Source organism: Eschrichtius robustus, chromosome 2 (genome assembly GCF_028021215.1).
Source record: "Eschrichtius robustus isolate mEscRob2 chromosome 2, mEscRob2.pri, whole genome shotgun sequence".
Classification (NCBI taxonomy): Eukaryota; Metazoa; Chordata; class Mammalia; order Artiodactyla; family Eschrichtiidae; genus Eschrichtius; species Eschrichtius robustus.
Window position 1 is genome coordinate 107,138,191 of NC_090825.1, and position 19,030 is coordinate 107,157,220.

The 19,030-nt window shown below is 36.4% G+C and overlaps 1 protein-coding gene and 1 pseudogene across 1 annotated transcript in view; both read left to right on the plus strand.

Moving 5' to 3' along the window:
• Positions 1-15,347, plus strand: part of SLC27A6 (solute carrier family 27 member 6) — a 56,584-nt gene extending 41,237 nt beyond the window's left edge. Inside the window, exons 6-10 of the mRNA XM_068534393.1 lie at positions 5,753-5,843; positions 8,922-9,120; positions 10,179-10,276; positions 11,446-11,576; positions 14,965-15,347. Of these exons, the coding sequence (XP_068390494.1) occupies positions 5,753-5,843; positions 8,922-9,120; positions 10,179-10,276; positions 11,446-11,576; positions 14,965-15,141 (696 nt within the window). The 3' untranslated portion in view covers positions 15,142-15,347. The remainder of the gene's footprint in view (positions 1-5,752; positions 5,844-8,921; positions 9,121-10,178; positions 10,277-11,445; positions 11,577-14,964) is intronic.
• A 937-nt stretch (positions 15,348-16,284) lies between these two features.
• Positions 16,285-18,588, plus strand: LOC137757912 (17S U2 SnRNP complex component HTATSF1 pseudogene; annotated as a pseudogene).
• Positions 18,589-19,030: the final 442 nt, after the last annotated feature.

Genomic DNA, 19,030 nt, shown 5'->3' on the forward strand with positions numbered 1-19,030 from the left:
CTGACCCAAATGTCCTTCTTCTGTGCTATGCTTACTATTTAAATGCATGAAACTGAAGGAAAGGGTGTCCCATATACGCCCCCAAAGCAAATAATATAAAAAATTTGGTGACAGTGCATTTGAGAGACAAATCCAAGTAAAAATTGGGGACCGCCTTCTCCTTTTCTGTGCCCAGTAATAATAATTGGGAAGGAACAAACATGAAATCCATAGAGGAAATAAAACTTGAAAGAAAGGGAGAAAATGAATCTAAATAAAAAACAGCTAAGAATATATGGATGAACATCAAAATAATAAGTCCCCCCAAATGGCCAGAAAATGTTTAGAAAAACAGTTTCCCATAGGTTAAAAAAAATTGTGATAATATTCTCTTTAAACATAAGAGCTCAAAGGAAAATGCAAGGAAATCATAGATCAACAAATGGAGTTGGAAAGTAGGCATGCTCAACCCAAAGGACAAAGAATAAAAGGGAAAAATGAAAATATTACAGAGCTGAACACCACACTGAAGGACTTAAAAATAAACAAGACTGAAAACATTGTTAGCAAGATGGATGGGATTAAGGAGTTACACAGACGTAAAGAATAAGCAAATAATAATATAAAGTAAATTAAAAAGGTAAATTTTGAAAGCATAGACAATGATCTGACATGTGCTTCATTCATGTTCTGGCAGAAGAAAACAAATCAAAGTGAAAACAACTATTTGAAACCTAATAGAAGAAAACTTGCTGAAAATAAAGATTTGAATCTTTAGCAAAAGAGCACATTACGTTCCAGGGGGAAAAAATATGGTACAGAATGATCATAAGAAAATATATATATTCTGGTGAAATTACTGAACATAAATTGAAGAACCATAAGAAGATGCTAAGGCAGAAAAAGCAAGATGTACAAAGTATACGGTGAAGATGGGAAATGTCTCAGGCATCTTTCAAAACAAAAACGTTACACTCAGTGCCCCCCAAAAAAGAAAGTAATGTTTTCACCTAAGAATTTTAGTTCTAACAAACTTGTCCTACAAGTCCAAAGGCAACAAAGTAGTGTTCTCAGACTTTTAAGAAATCAGAGAATATAATTCCCATGTACTTACAGGAATATACTACTTCCTTATATTCACTGAATGAAAAATTCTAGTGAACCTGAAGATAAAGCAGTTTAGAAATTGAAGGAACCACCTTCAGTTGAAAGGTTTGATTGAATCCACTTAAATATAGAGGATTGAAAAGCTCTGAATTATGTTTTTAGATCTAATGGAAGTATAAATCCTGACAATATAAAAATACTTGTAACTAACAAAAATGGGAATTGTGTGGGAGGAGAGAAGAAGGTGTAAGTATTGATTATCTCATCTTTTATGGTGGTTAAATCCATAGATACAAAGTAAAGATAAAGTATGAGACTTAATAAAAAGGCTCCTTTTGTTCACATTTGTATAAACTTTTTTTTATTGTCTTAAAGTAGGCATCTTTTAGAGACTAAGAAATTTAGCCAACTGTGAAGTTAGAAACAGTTCATGTGGGACCACCTTCACATCTAACATCAGTTGCAGTTTGGGAGTCCCTAAGACCACCTTTAAGTTTGATCATTCACTGGAAGGAACACAAAGCTCACCAAAAGCCGTATAATGGTTACAGTTTATTACACCTAAAGGATATAGATTAACATCAGTCAAGGGAAGGAACAGTAGGGTAGAATCCAGGAGGGTACCAAATGCAAGGCTTCCAGTTGTCCTCTCCTGCAAAGTCAGGAGGGTATTACTCTCCTGGAATTGATGTGTGACAATACATGGAGTATTGCCAACTCAGGAAGCTAACCCAGCCTTGATGTCCAGAGTCTTTTGCGGGGGCTCAATCTTTTAAATCTAGTTGGCTGCCTCTGTGGCCAACCTCCACCTCCAGTCCCTCAGGAGGTCAAGCTGGGTGACCCAAAGCCCCAACCCTACATAACATTATTGGCATGACTCAGAGACCCACTGTCAATCATAGAGTTACTATCTGGTTGCCCAAGGTCCTTAGACAAATAAAAAGTCCTGTCCCTCATGACATTGTGAGGGCTTTGAGATTATCTCCCAGAAGCTGAGAGCAAAGGCCAGGCCTCTAATTAAATTTGTGGTTAAAGTTAAATTCTTTGACCCCATAGGGACTGGTATCTCTTATGCTAAAGACACATTTTAGTTTAACTTTGGTTCCATTTTCTTTTGTTAAATTCAAGAAAATTTAAATTGATTGCATTTACTAGAATGGTGTGGTTTCATTTTTCATAAATTATTTTACTAATCAGTTTCATACCTTTCCCTCTATTGATTTAAATGCATTTGTAATGATGTTCATCAAATGCCTTTCTTTATATATATTTATAATAAGTTTCCTGACACAAGTATGCCGGACACAAGTGAGCACAGTGAACATAACACACATAAATTCCTGCCCATGTGCAGGTCCTGTTCTATAGAGGAGGAAAGAAAACAGACAAGATCAATAAATAAAATACAGTCTATAGCACATACTCATAAGTGCAAAAGAGGAAAATTAAACAGGGAAAGGAGACTGTGTGTGTGTGCATGTGTATTGGGAGGTGTTTTTGAAATTTTAGGTAGAATGGCCAGGGATCACTTTGTATTGAGAATATATTACACCATGGTAAGAATGGTTTACTTTTGGTTAAAATTTGGGGAAATTTATCTTTTTCTTCTTATTTTTCTGTTTTACTTGATTTTTTTTTAAATGATTATTTTTTAAATACAAGTCTGCGAACCATTCAGAAAACTATGCTGTTGCATAACAGTGCATCCTAGAAATGAGTATTCATAATGTCCCAACTCTATATAATATTACATGTTACTATAGGTATATAAATGTATATTTATGATAGAGAGATAGATGATAAGTTTATGAGTGTGTGTGTGTGTGTGTGTGTGTGTGTGTGTGTGTGTTTGTATCTTTTAAGGGTCTTCTGTTTAAGGAAACAGAGAAACCACCCTTTACCTATGGTGTAGGATAAATGAGCCTGTACTGTATAGGTCAAAGCAATGTAGTATAATGCTGAGGCAAAAAATCCTGAATTGGAATCACTGTACCTAGGGCTCTAGTTCCAGCTCTGCCACTACTTGACTTTTTGACTTTGACAAGTCACTTTCTTCTGGATTCAAAGTCTACTCATTTATTTATAGAGGAAATAATTTTTGTGTTCCCTTTCTAACTTCTAAATTTACAAATCTGAATATGCAAAAGCATACAGGTATGTGTGGGAACTCCAAGGGCCAGTGTGCACAGTCACATAGGTGTATGCTGTACAGTCCTGGGGACCCATTTGTCTAGACTGTTACAAATGAGACCCCCTGCAGCTGTGTTCTGGCCATGTATACCTCTTCCTGTACCTATAACTGTACATGTATGTATACTATACATTTAGGAGATACTGAAGTGTGGCATCTATTTCTTTATTTGTGTTATTATAACATAACCATTTTTGTAACCTCATGGGTCCTCTTGAAGGCAGGAAAAAAAATAGAAATCCTTCTAGCTGAGACTTAATGCTCTGATCCAGGCTACTTCTAGAAGGTGCTGTGATATATTTAAATTTCATTTGTATTATAAAATTACTCAATTTCTGACCATCAGGTCCCCTGTATCTGATAACAAGTGCACTGAACAGTGATTTGGTGTGGAATGAATCTTACCCATGCGTGTGGTTGCCAAATTAATCTAAAAGAAATAATGTTAAAGATATTACCAGTTGCTGGGCAACTTTTTCAAAATATAAAGCATGTTAAAACAGGAGAGAGTAATAAACAGGACTCTGTTCTAGTTTGGCCAAAATGATAAATGCAGTTCTGGAACCTCTGGAATCTTTCTTTTGACGAGTCATTAGGCAAGTAGCCAATATCCTATTAGCCCAATTACAGACAAAGACCAACAAGATGCAAGCTTGCATTTTAATAAGAATCTTTATGTCTAGAGTAACAGTTTTTTTGCTTTGCTGTCTCTTTCATTGGCCCTCATCTTAAAATAGGATAATATTAATTTCTACCTTATAGGGTTTTTGATGATTAAATTAAAAGCTCTTAGCACAGTGACTGAGACACAGTAAGTACTCAATCAATATTAGTTGCTCTCAGACTTCCCTGGTGGCACAGTGGTTAAGAATCCGCCTGTGAATGCAGGGGACACGGGTTCAATCCCTGATCCGGGAAGATCCCACATGCCGCGGAGCAACTAAGCCCATGTGCCACAACTACTGAGCCTGTGCTCTAGAGCCCACGAGCCACAACTACTGAAGCCTGAGCGCCTAGAGCCTGTGCTCCACAACAAGAGAAGCCATCTCAATGAGAAGCCCGTGCACCGCAACGAAGAGTAGCCCCCGTTGCCCCAACTAGAGAAAGCCTACACGCAGCAACGAAGACCCAACATAGCCAAAAATAATAAATAAATAAGTAAATAAATAAATAAATTTATAAAAAATATATGTATTAGTTGCTCTCATTTGTATTTTAATTCCAACAATGAATTGTGATCGTAGTTACATGCTGACTTTCCTGAGATGTTTGTGTTTACTCTTCGATAATAAATAATACTATTACATCTATCTCATTAATTTTATTCATATTTTCCCATTTGTTCTTTATTTGTTCGTTTCTCTCCCTCTCCTCATGCTCCTCCTTCTTCTCTCTTGCTCTCTTTTGTTTGTCCTTCCTAATTCTTTTTTCTCACTTCATTTTATCACCTCCATTTTAGTTTACTACGTGCTGGTTCAGCTTAATAAGATCGCTTGTTTAATTGATTGGGAAAACCTCAATTTTCTTATGCATGAAATGAGGGAGTTGGATTGAAGCAATCTGCAGTTCTCTCCCAGGGTCAGATTTTGTGGATCTGTGAATCTGCATGACATGGTAATATGAATGTTACAAGAGCAGAGGAGCTGGAAATATTGGGGGTCAAGGAGAGATGTCCAGTTAGCTTGTTTCCTGATGTGATGGGGATGTTCCAACAAATTTCCATCTTACACCACAACTGTGTACAGAGGTACGGAGGGTTAGTTTAAGGACATTAAGTTGAAAGGCCTGGGGAAAAGGTCTAAGTAAGTGACAAAAACAAGGACTTTTGAGGCATCTAATCCCTTTTAGGGATGGTAAGTTAAAATACACAACAAAATCCTTGCATTCACATAGTTGACATTTTAGTTCTATTAAAACTTTCCATTTCAAGGGATGTTTGAAAGATTGCAAAAAAGAGAAGGCAAGAAAGTGTCCTCTTAACTATAGTTAGCAGAGTATGTGATTTCGTGCAGGGATTGCTTCCTGGTACTCAAATTAGGGGAGTTCCCTGGCTGTCCAGTGGTTAAGATTTCGATCCCTGGTTGGGGAGCTAAGATCCCACATGCCTCGGGGCCAAAAAACCAAAACATAAAACAGAAGCAATATTGTAACAGATTCAATAAAGACTTTAAAAATGGTCCACATCAAAAAAAAAAAAAAACTTAAAAAAAAGGATTAAAATTAGTAAGACTTTTCTAAGGTAAGGTGCAACATAAAAGAAGTGAAAATAAATGCCAGTACATGAGCGCTGGTTACTAACACCTTCAGTTTTGATTTTTAAATATTTATTTAACTTTTTACCAGGAAAGCTTGTTTTAATAAATCCACATTCTAATTGTGTATTTCAATTGACTGAAATTTAAATCTACTACCAGGAGATGTCATTGCACAAATAAATAACTAAATCTTGTTTTTCGTTTGATTTTGTTTTTGCAGCTTTTTTTCACTTTTGACTTGATAAAGTATGATTTTCAGAAAGATGAACCCATTAGAAATGAACACGGCTGGTGTAGTCTTGTGAAAAAAGGTAAGATTCTTGTATTTGAAGATGTCTCCTCAGGCAAAGTTCCTGAATTTCTCTTTAATTACTGAATTTAGAAGAGAAGGAATGGTTATTTCTAATATGTGACTTATTTGGAATTTTAATGCAGGTAGAATGGTTTAATTATTAGAAGTAAGAGGCCCCACATGGGTCACTCAGATGGTAATTACGAAAATTTAAAAGTGATTACTGTGGGCTTATAGTTTTCTTAATCCACCACTCCTACAGTGCCATATGTCTAATGTCCTGTACCACCAAGATATAATATAAAAATGAATGGCAATTTATGATTCTATGTATAGTGGAAAGTGAGACAGACTTGGATTTAAATCTGGGCTGTCACACTTAGAAACTGTCCAACTTTGGGTAGGTCACTTAACCTGTCTCAGTCTCATTTTCTTCATATGCAGAGTAGAGGTGGCAGTATTTCTTTCGGGAGGTGATTGTTGATAGTTTAATGAGATGATGTACGCAGAGCCCTGTGGAGGGCCTGTCATGTGGCCAGTTACCTCCCTCCCTTTCTCTTCTTCCTCCCACTCCTCCTCCTCCGCCAGGCTAGTCTTTCTCATAGTTTTGGGTTAGAAATTTTAATGAAAACAAGTGCCCTAGTTAACATGCGGCTGCATATAATCAATCTAGAAAATTAAATGTAGAGATGTGCCCTTAGAATTGGTTTGAGATCCAGTCTGAAAGAATCAGGCCAAAGTTACTTTTTACTGCCTCAGAATATGTTTAAACTACATTTCAGAGATGACTTCAAATATGGAGATAAAGGTCACAGACCCGGGTTTCTTTGTTTTGGTTTTTGGTGTTTGGTTGTTTTCCTGGTAGCTGAAAGATTGGACAAAAATATAAGCCTTGTCTTTTAAAAAACAGATTTCCCAATCCTCTGAATTTCAAGAGGATTTATCAAATATCTTTCTCTAATTCAACTCTATAGACAGCATCTAAGAAAAAAGTCACTCCTAAGGAGATTGCAAAGAACTTTATTTTTTAATTTTTTTTCATTTTTTATATTTTTCTTTGGCTGTGTTGGGTCTTAGTTTCTGTGCGAGGGCTTTCTCTAGTTGCGGCAAGCGGGGGCCACTCTTCATCGCGGTGCGCAGGCCTCTCACTATCGCGGCCTCTCTTGTTGCAGGGCACAGGCTCCAGACGTGCAGGCTCAGTAGTTGTGGCTCACGGGCCTAGTTGCTCCGCGGCATGTGGGATCTTCCCAGACCAGGGCTCGAACCCGTGTCCCCTGCATTGGCAGGCAGACCCTCAACCACTGCGCCACCAGGGAAGCCCAACAAAGAACTTTATTAAAGCACTCTTTTCTAGTGTGTTTTATTTATTACAATTACAATAATATCTGATATTGGAACTTGAATCCCAGAACTGCTTATGCAACCTCAGGGTTTTTCAAAAACAGATTGTCCCCCAATATCTGCTTTACAATTTTGTAATTCTCATTATGGATTGCTCAATTTTATTTTACATTAAAGCATTGTGTCTTTCATAACGTATGCCTGGGAGGGAAAGATAAGTATACACTCTGACCTTTTTAAGCATTTGCAATAATTAATTTGTCAGTGAAGAAACTATCACCTGTGTCCTGAAGAAGGAAAATAAAGAACATAAATTTTAAGGAAAGTATAAGAGGCTTAGAAAATTCTGAAATGTATATAGGGGATGTAGATGGATGGGATACGCGAGGGAGGAGAGCCTTTGGAGTCAGATGGACCTGGTTAAAAACATTCCAACTTCAACATTTGGCAGCTGTGTAATATTGGGCAAATTACTTTTTCTTCCTCAATTTCACTTGTAAAATGAAGACAATATGAGACCCTGTCTTACAGGTTTGTGATGAGGATGAGATAGGATACATATGTAAAGTGCTCAGAATAGTGACCGGTACCCAGAAAGTGCTCAATAAGTGTAACAATGGCAGTGATTATGATAATGATGATAATGATGGTGTCGGTGATGACAGTGACAGTGACGGGTCCCTGCTGAGTCAGGGCAGCCTAGTTTTGGCCAGTGGCATGTGTGCCCTTGGAACCCATAAAGCCTAGAGGAGTGGGAGCAATAAGAATTGAAAAGAGAGTGTTAAAATGACATAAATCGCTTTAGAGTTTGCTGGAATACAGCCTCATCTAACCCATCACATAGATGTTAGCTGTCTTCACAGCGGCCAAAACAAGTCAACAATGGCCTTGAAATCTTCTGGGGAAGTGATTGCTGCTCCCCTTTGTCTTCTACTCTTAGAAGTAGTTTCTTACCTTGTTGATTGCTGGGCAGTATCTTGATTAACTTGAATAAGTCCGATTAAAAATTATTTTAAATAATGTGTCTAAATGTAAGTAAAACTAATAAATTTCGTGGCTTATCTCCTGTCCATTGAGGATTTCCAGAGTAACATTCCAGAGGAATAAAACATAGTCTTAAGCTGCTAATAACATATTTATTAAATCAGAGATAATATTGTACAGAAAAATCATAGGGACTTGAATTTGAGTTCTAGGTCCATTCCTTTTTATCTGTTGGACTTTGCTAACATACTTCCTTCTTCTGGACCCTAGTGCCTTCCCTGTGAAATAGGGATTATAATGATCAATTTCAAAGGATTTCTTTGAAAAATTAATAAGGTGACAGTTGCATTTCTCATGGGGCTTGCTCCATAGTAAGTGCCCAATAAATAAATATTGCTACCATCATAATCTTATTTAAATTATTATTGTAGTTGTTATTTATATAATTGTCATTATTATCAGGGTTAGAATCTACATAATCAAAAAAAGTAGCCATTGCTGTATCCACCCAGGATGTAAAATAAATTTAATATTCCTTTCTTTATATTCAATTTCCTTTTTGTTAGTTTTTCCAAAGTGATTTGTGCTTTGGCAGTCTGTGAAATGGTGTTAGATTTAGGCACCCAGAGTAATTGATGTCAAATATAATAAAAATAAGTTCAGAGGAAAGTAAGATAAGCTACACTGGATGTGTTGGTCATATGTAACTTAGGTACATGCATGGTGTGTAATAATAGTTTTAATCAAATCACTGAAAATACCTCTCTCCCAGGGGAACCTGGACTTCTCATTTCTCCAGTGAATGCAAAGAATCCCTTCTTTGGCTATGCTGGAAATAGGAAGCACACAGAAAAGAAATTGCTTTGTGATGTTTTTAAGAAGGGAGATGTTTACTTTAACACCGGAGATTTAATGGTCCAAGACCAGGAGAATTTCCTTTATTTTTGGGACCGTACTGGAGACACTTTCAGGTATGAAATAGCGTCGGTTGCAAAGCTTGCTCGTGATTGTGAACCCTGCTCTGAGTGAGGCTCTGTGGAAACATTATACACCACCTGCTGTCTACCTTCAGGGAACGGAGAGCTTTTATCTCAATAATGTCTCCCAGTTTAAAAATTCACTGCCCATCTGTTTCTAGATTGAAACATAAGTTACATTTCGATGTCATTTTTGTAATTATCTTAATGAATCATTTGGGTCCAAATCAGTGAGCTCCTTTTTTTTTAGCATATGATACAGGCAGGCTGATGTGAAGTCTAAATGGTAAGGTTAAAACAGAGAACCAATTTAGTCAAATATGGTCTAATTCTTGACCTAATGGCAAAAATAGTGAAACAGCAAAATTTCCCTTTCTTATATTTGCTTTTTTAATTCCTTAGGGTTATTTTAGGCTTATGAATTTATTTTGCTTTACTAATCAATGACTATAGAACAGTAGAGGACAGACAGTAGACAGTCCAAAAACGTTTGAATGAATAAATGAATTATACTTCCTATTTCCTCACCTTCTTTGTGTCATGTTAGGAGGTCATCTTATGTAAAATCATTTTAGTTAAAACATTCATGTGCATTAAAAGAGCCAAAGGGGTTAATTCCTAGAAATTAAAGGGGGTCAGTACACCGAAAGACAACTATAGCTTTCCTTTCCATTTTTTCTATCATTAGAGATAGAGAATGCTTTGTACTTCATTGTTATTATATTACAAAACAAAGAGGGATTTGTTGTTATTTTTTTTTTAATGACATATTAAAAAAACCCTTTTACAGTAGCAGTTCATACCAGTGAGACACAGATAATGTAATTTTAAATAAAAAACAGATACTGATGTAATTTTAAATAAAAAACAGATACTGACTTTGTTGACTTCTCAAAAAAGTTCTTCCTTAGAAATGTTTTTCATTTTGAAAACTGCCATTATTTTTTATTATTAGGTGCTTGCACAGAGCCAAATGCAAGGCACTAAAACTTAAAGCTGGGCACCTCATTATTCAAGTATAGGTAACTAACTGGAACTTGTTTTTTGTTTAGATGGAAAGGGGAAAATATTGCAACCACAGAGGTTGCCGATATTATTGGAATGTTGGATTTCATACAGGACACAAATGTCTATGGTGTGGCTGTACCAGGTATGAATATGTTTCAGGTTTGGAAAGGGTTCTCAGAATGTGCCACTTTCCTTTCACTTTGCAACAATTTTATTAATTCAGCATTTCATTTTTCACATATTAAAATAAATATCTTAGTTTTGGCTTGGCAAGTAATGCCCTAGACCAAGCTAGCAAACTTCATGGTCACACCAGGGGAAAGGTACCAACTGCATTTTAATGTATGTGTGTATTTCTAAGCAGATCTTGAAAACTCTGATCAATGACTCACTGCTAGAATATTTACAGCTTTTCAGTGGTCTGTTATTTTTCTCTTGATGACTAGAGTTTATACATACCACTAAATAGGAATGTGTTCTAATTTAAATGTTTAATAACACTGACTTGTAGTTAAGTTGAATCTTTTTCAGAAATTATTTTAAAATCTGGTTGGCCTCATTTATTGTTATAAATATGCCTATGAGGATTGTCTCACGTTGGTGAAAATGGCAAAGAAAAGTGACCAACTTGAAATCACAGGACAGCTATTCCCCTTTACTGCCTTTTTTTTTTTTTTAAATAAATGACAGTATTTTCCAATTAATGTTTGTAGGTGCAGGGGACACTGAGTGTGGGAATGTTTGGATAGGGGGCAAAGAAAGAGGATATTAACTCTAATAGACAGGCACTGGGTGCTGGGAAAATGCTACAAGAGATTCCAAAGCCCTGGAAAAAAGGTGGCATGATAAGCAGTAAGCGATCTGTGGAATTAATTGTGGAAATACCTGCCTCTAGTTTCTTAACTTGAACATATTGAATAATACCCTTTATTTTTTGCATTGATGCTTAACATGGACATTTCTCTAAAATATATTTGCCTTTAAAAAAATGTTTCCTCTTAATATTTTATAATAATAGTGGCAGGATGCATATTATGGGTCACTTATGGTGTTTTCTATTCCATCTATTTCGTTTTTGTAGTGTAAACAATTAAACATAGACTCTGCACTTCCTTCCTCCTAAATCATTTCTAGGGAGTAAATCATATGCTCAGGGAAAGACCCTCTCATTTATGCTTACTGTTGCATTGTTATTGCTGCAATAGATGTAATGTCTACATTTGTAACAATTACTGTGTAATTAACTGGATTTTTTAAAAAGTTCACCTACCACTTGTAAAACTGATGCTATTACAAACTTTTTTTTTTCAGATTATGAAGGAAAAGCAGGAATGGCTTCTATAACTTTAAAACCAAATACGTCTTTAGACTTGGAAAAAGTTTATGAACAAATTGTAACATTTTTACCGGCTTATGCCTGCCCACAATTTTTAAGAATTCAGGTAATTTTACCTACCCATAAAATTTAAGACCAGGAATCTGGAGATGGTTTAGTTATAAAATAATATTTACCGCTTAGATAATAGGTGCATTTTATTTTTATTAGAAAATTTCAAGAACAATGAAAAGCATTGGGATGCTAATTTATGCCATACTTGAAGCCTAATTATAGAAGGGAGGACAATAAAATGCTAGGAAGTCTTTGTCGTCGTCCTATTTGTTGCTCTTCTCCTCTTCAATGAGATAAATGAGGGGCCCAGTGATGGTGGCAAGCCAAACCCAAATCTTACACATGCCTTCATGCTTTGTGAAGACATTTGGTGCTGTGTACCTAAAATTAGGTTCCACCAAGCTGACATCAAAGTGTCTGCAGGATGTGTGTAGACCCTCAAGGCAACTGGCTTTAAGCAATTTTGCCTTTAATGTTTTATCTTCATTCTGTCCAGTCTCCTTCGGGGACCTTATATTTTAGGGGAATTCTGAACTCATTGGTTTTGAGAGGTGGGCTTTCTCTTGTTAGGCTGCTGGAGTAAAGTCCAGTAAAAAGGAAACGAATTTTCTCAGCTCCTGGGTAACTTTGCCTGCTCATTTATCCAGCCATTTATTCATTTAATATTGTGCCTCAAATAGAATTTCACAAAGCTAGTCTTCATCATCTCTTAACATCCCATCACATAGAATTTTTCTGGATATGTTTGTCATATCACTGTTACATCCCTGATAGAGCAATAGCTGACTTAATATTCTTTTTTAAAGCATTTGCTGGGTAATCCTTGTGGCCAAGTCACTGCTTGGCCAATGAGACACATCATCTAAACTGTCATAAATACATATCCATTTACATAATATTTTAAGAGCTTTTACATATATTGTCTCAGATTATTTTCATAGCAGTCCTCTGAAATAATAAAGGTAGCTAAATATGAAAAAGAAGTAACACGGTTTTAATTGAAATTTTTGAAATAATTGTAGATTCACATGCATTTGTAAGAAACAATACAGGAAGATCCTGTGTAAATGATTACAACCAGGATATTGACATTGATATAATAATCCACTCATCTTATTAAAATTTCCTGTGTTTTACTTGTACTCATTTGTGTGTATGTGTGTATTAAGCTCTATACATTTTTATTACCTGTGTAGCTTCATGTATCAATGACCATAGTCAAGATATGGACAATTCCACCACCACAAGGCTCCCTCACGTTACCCTTTTATAACCACACCCAGCTCCCTCCTGCCCCTCCCATCTCACCCCAGAAAGAATGGATTTTAATGCTTAGTAGAGTAGAAAGTTGATGGATCAAATAATATTTTAAACATTTTCCTCCAAGGGCAACTTAAAAGTCACTGTCATTAAGCAGAAGAAATATTTTGTCATAGGACTCCTCTATAAGATTAAATCAGTCTTGTACAAATTTAGAAAATATTTTAGGATCATGAAACACCTAAAAGAACTTGGCCCATGAGTGTTACGTTTATTACAGTATTTGCTATAGTTAGCACAATGCATGACACTTAGTTGGCACTAAAATTATTTAATAAATAAATTATAATAAATGATCTGATATAAGCAATGCAAACATATAAGTTACTTCTGACAAAATGAATAAGACAACTATCTTATTAAAAATATGTTTAGCACAAATTTATAAAGGATTCTTTTCGGCAATAAATTTACAAAAAATTTTTAAATGTGCTATTACTCAGTATGGCTGAGATGAAATTAAACTGGTCCTTTCATTCTGCTTGTGGGAACGCAAATTGTTATGATCTCTCTTGAAAATAATTTGGTAAATATGTGATCACACTCTTAGAATTTGCATATATTTTGATTTAGTAATTTCATTTCCAGAAATTTACCCTTAGGACATAAGTAAAGATGCACAAATGTTATATATAAAATGTTATTATTTATGTAGTAAAATTTTTTAATATTCTCTATATAAGTTCAAGAATAAGAGTAAGGTTAATTAACATATTATAATTATATGAGATCTTATGAAACCATTAAAAAGTGCCATTTTGATGAAAATTACCTAACCTGGAGAAACATACCAGGAATAATATATTTTTTTAAAGAAGGCAGACTATCAAATTGTATAATGTGAACTAATTTTTTTAAAAAGAGAAAAGAATATGTGTTTCTACACAGTTACATCTCATTCTGTGATGACAGTGTTGGATAGGGGATGAGATCAGAGAAGAAGGTTCAAAGAAAAGTTGACTTAGTTGCATTCGTTCAGAAGGATGCATAAAAATGGCCAAACTACTCATAGAACCTTGTATGGACCCTACATGTCATCTGACTTAAAACAAGTTTGCTTCCCTATGCCTGAAACTACCACAGAGATAATATCCTTGTCTCCTTTAAATTCCTTAAAACAAAGATTGTTAAACTTTCTCAATTCATAACATCTTTAGTGTCTTAGTAATTATTTCATGGCACTCTTGGGCCAAAACAAATACCTAAACATTCATTTATTCAGTACTTAGGGCAAAGCAATATAACTATTTAGGTCTAATAAATTAGTTGCTGTTTGAAAAAATAATGCATATAAATGGAAAGAAAAATGCTTTTATTTCATATTTAAATAACCACATGTATTAAGGAGATGTAACTTGGACGTTGCACAGCTCCTCAAATTTTGGAATTAGATTGTGCTGAACAGGGCCAGACTAATTCCATATTCCACCTTGATTTTTGGTTATACTTGCTTTTTATCATAGCAACCACCAAAAACCCTGTTTCTCAAAGATATGCTGTCATTGAAAAGAATGTATCATAAACTAATATTGAAACTGTGAACTACCTTGACCAAGTAGTTGGTAGTGTGACAACAGATGTCACTGGGTTTACCTTGAAAATTTTAAATATCCTATGGGGACTCTGGCAATTCACTGAGGTACTAAGAGGCACCTCAGTGCATAGTTTGGGAACCCAAGTTTTAGATCATTCCTTACCCGCTCTGGTTCTTGCAGTATTCTGCCTTATGGAATAGATTGCTGTCTTTTATAGCTTTTACCTTCTTGCCGTCTAGTAGCATTCTTTGTAAATAATATTGCCTTGACATTGGATTGAAGAGATAAACCTATATGTTTTAGACATATTTGTAATCAGTTATTAGCTATATTCATAACTCTATGTTGAATGAAGTTCACAGGAAAATCAAGGTAAAGATTTAAGTGTTCTAAAGAGCATTTTTAAATTTCTAATATTAAATTATTAGTTTAAAAAATTATTTATTTTCTTTATTAGAAAATAAAGATGGTCACTGGATATAAAAATGTTATAATTATATATTACAGTCTATATTGTTGAATATTTTATTTGTATATTATACATAACATTGACTGACTCCACTAATCCTGGTCACTGTTTTATAGGAAAAGATGGAAACAACAGGAACATTCAAACTACAGAAGTTTCGGTTGGTGGAAGAAGGATTTAGTCCATTGAAAATTTCTGATCCACTTTACTTCATGGATAAGTTGAAAAAATCATACGTTCCATTGACCAAAGAAATTTATGATCAGATAATATTAGGGAAGATTAAACTTTAAGCTTTTATTATATATGGGATTTTCCTATGCTGCTTAGGAGAAGTGAAAGGAGAGTATGTGATTCTTTAATATGAAATGGGGAGAGGGAACTGACATTAAGCATGTGCTATACTTCCTTAACATGCAACAATTTTTCTTTAATTAAGTACTAACTTTAATTTGTTTTAATTGATAACAAACTTCGGGTGATTATTCTTTTTACCTATTTGGGATTCAGTGCATAAGTAAATATCTGCCTTAAAGTTTTTAAATAATAAGTGGTTAACAATTTAGACATCTGCTAAAAATTTACTTATTAATATTTAAAATTTCTAGTTTTGAGTAAAGGGTTAAATTTTAATCAAATATTTGATTTTTATGTGCCCTGTCCTATAACTGAATAAAACCATCTTTATTAATATGGGTTTTGAAGTTTTGTTTTGATGTTTTTAATTGTAAATATTCATTCAAAGGAAGGTAACTAACTAAATGTATGCACTCCTGTCTCCCTTATCCTAAACTCACATTAAGATGCTAGAAGAAATGTAAAAATATGAAACAACAAAGCATGAAAACTGGTAAGCCCAAAGCATTTAGGAATTTTGGGAAGATATATAAATGGGATCAAATTGATGCTAAAATCCAACAGAGCTGTAGAAACCATTAATAATACAGGGAAAGAATAGACTAGACTAGGGCCCATGTGTTAACACTAAGATCAGAGGCATAAAGGCTTTGAGTGTGAACAGGTTTTTGAGTAGTTAACTGGGAAATGTATCATAAGGGTAGTGTAATAAGCACAATGGTACTTATCTCCATCTGGAAGCACCAGGCTCCAGTGTTTGCCTCAAGCCAAAAACATATGAGAGACTCTCTTACCAAAGTGAGCTAACTTCCATGGGAGGGGGTGGTGGAGCTAGACTAAGAAGCAGAGTAGGGGACAATGGCGACTGCGTCAGCCTAAGTGGGCCTCCATTTTCAAGTGGTTTCTGGACATTGCCGCGGGAGCCGCAGTTGTCTCAGACTTGATTGGCAGCGGCAGCTCGTGTGTGCGCTTCTGCCGTGTTCTGGATCGAGCGGCAGCAGCAAGACCTGACAGGGTGAACCAGCATCAGCTTGGCCTCTTCGCTTGCTTGGACCCTGCCCCTGGGCTAAGTCGGCAACATGAGCGGCAACAACTTGGATGCAAACGACGAGTTTGATGAGCAGTTGCGAATGTAAGAATTGTACAGAGACACCAAGGACTGTGACACCCAGAAAGATCCCAGTGGAGAAACCGATTCTTTCGGGCAGCAGCCGACTGACACCCTGTATGAATGGGACCTGGACAGGAAGGCGTGGTTCCCCAAGATCACTGAAGATTTTATTGCTACATATCAGGCCAGTTATGGCTTTTCTAATGATGGTGCATCTAGTTCTACTGCGAGTGTCCAAGATGTCAGTGCTAGGACTGCAGAGGAACCTCCGCAGAGAAAAACTCCTGAACCCAGTTATCCCAAAAAGAGGGGAGAAAAGAGAAAGGCTGAATCAGGATGGTTTCATGTTGAAGAAGACAGAAATACAAATGTATATGTGTCTGATTTGCCTCCAGACACTACAGTGGATGAATTTATACAGCTCATGTCCAAGTTTTGCATTATTATGAGAGATCTTCAAACAAGAATTTAAGGTCAAGCTTTACAAAGATAATCAAGGAAATCTTAAAGGAGATGGACTTTGCTGTTATTTGAAGAGAGAATCTGCGGATCTCGCATTAAAACTTTTGGAGGAAGATGAAATGAGAGGCTACAAATTACATGTGGAGGTGGCAAAGTTTCAACTGAAAGGGGAATATGACACCTCAAAGAAGAAGAAGAAGTGCAAGGACTACAAGAAAAAGTTGTCTATGCAACAAAAGCAGTTGGATTGGAGACCTGAGAGAAGAGTTGGCCCATCCCGAATACGCCACGAGCAAGTTGTCATCATCAAAAATATGTTTCATCATATGGATTTTGAGGATGATCCACATGGATTTTGAGGATGATCGTTCGTGCCGAACGAGATCAGAGAAAACCTTCAAGTAGAGTGTTCAAAGTTTGGACAAATTAGGAAGCTCCCTCTCTTTGATAGGCACCCTGATGGTGTGGCCTCTGTGTCCTTTAGGGATCCCGAGGAAGCTGGTTATTGTATTCAAACCCTCAATGGAATGTGGTTTGGTGGCCATCAAATCACTGCCCAAGTGTGGGATGGGACTACAGGTTATCAGGTGGAGGAGACCACGAGAGAAAGGGAGGAAAGGCTGAGAGGATGGGAGGCTTTCCTCAACACTCCTGAGGCCAACAGAGGCCTTCAGCGTTCAAATTCCATCTGTGCTCCAGAAGGGTGGGTCCTTCTAGAGTTAGGCATTTTTCAGAGCACCCTGGCACATCTCAAACAAATGTTCAAGAAGCCGCAACTGAAATGTCATTTGAAGAACTTATAGATGAAAAGAAGTTTGAAAAAACAGAAGATAGGGGAGAAGATGAAGAAGCTGCTTCTGAAAAAGATGCTAAAGGAAGTGGCCCTGAAAAAGAGGCTGAAGAAGGCTGTCCCCAAAAAGAATCTGAAGAGAGCTGCCTCGAAAGAGAGTTTGAGGAAGGCTGTCCCAAAAGAGAGCGTGAAGAAGACTTCTCCAATGGAGAGTCCAGAGAAGGCAGCCCCGAGACGTAGCATGAAGAGGGTAGTCCTAAAAAAGGGTCGAAAGAGAATGGCCCTGAATGAGAGTCCAAAAAGAAGAGACCCAAAACGGATGCGGATGAGAATGGCCTTGAGCAGGAGTCTGAGGAGGAGGCCAGCCCCCAAAAGGCAGCTGAAGACAGCAGCTCAGAAGACAGTCTGAAGAGTGCTCAGAAAAGCAGTTTGGAGATGACTCTGAAAAAAGAGTTAAAAGAAGACGGCCTTGAGAAAGGTTTTGAGGAAGAGGGCTCTGAAAAGGAATTTAATGAAAACGTTTCTGAAGAAGAGTTAGAAGAAAATGACTCTAAAAAATCAGAATTCAAAGATGACAGCTCCAGGAAAGTGTTTGATGAAGAAGGCTCTGAGAAGGAATTTGATGAAGAGTCAGATGAGAAGGAAGAAACATATGAAAAAGTATTTGGCGATGAGTCGGATGAAAAAGAGGACAAAGAAGCAGAAGAAAAGGGGCTGGGAGATGCAAATGAAAAGGATGAAGAAGACGATGCAGATGAAAAGATGTTTGAAGATTCAGACGGAAAAGAAGATGAGGAAGATGTAGATGTAAAAGAAGATGAAGTCATAGATGAAAAGATGTTCAAAGATGACGATTCCAATGAGAAGTTGTTTGATGACAATTCCAGTGACAAGTTGTTTGAAGATTCCAATGAGAGAGGGACTGCAGGTGGTTTAGGGAATGTTAAGGAGGAAGGGCCCCTGTCTACAGGCAGCAGCTTTGTCCTCAGTAGTGATGACGATGATGACGACACTGTTTAATCCCTTAAACTTGCTTTGTAGGGCAATTCCTCCATCTCCATTTTGCTTCTGCTCCAGGGTAATTACTAGTAGTGTTACATGAATGTGTGCATAGAGGTAGGATGCCATCAGATTAATGCAGTGAAGTGTTCATGGTTACCTGTACTTAACAATTTTAAATACATGTGAATTGGCTTTTCAGTTCAAACTTCATAGCATAATACAAGTCAACTGAATCCTTGCCCTTTGTCAAGTTTGTTAAGCGCATGCAGAATAATATTTTTTAAAGTATTCTGGCTGAAGTTTGTGATATTCAAAAATAAAAAATAAGTTGTTAATATGAAAAAAAAAAAAAAAAGGAAGAAGTAGAGTAGGACCCAGGAGCAAACTCCTTTGTCCATAAACCTAATTCTCTGTACAACCAGAAGGAAAGTTGACTTTGCCTCGTGTTGCCTCCATATGC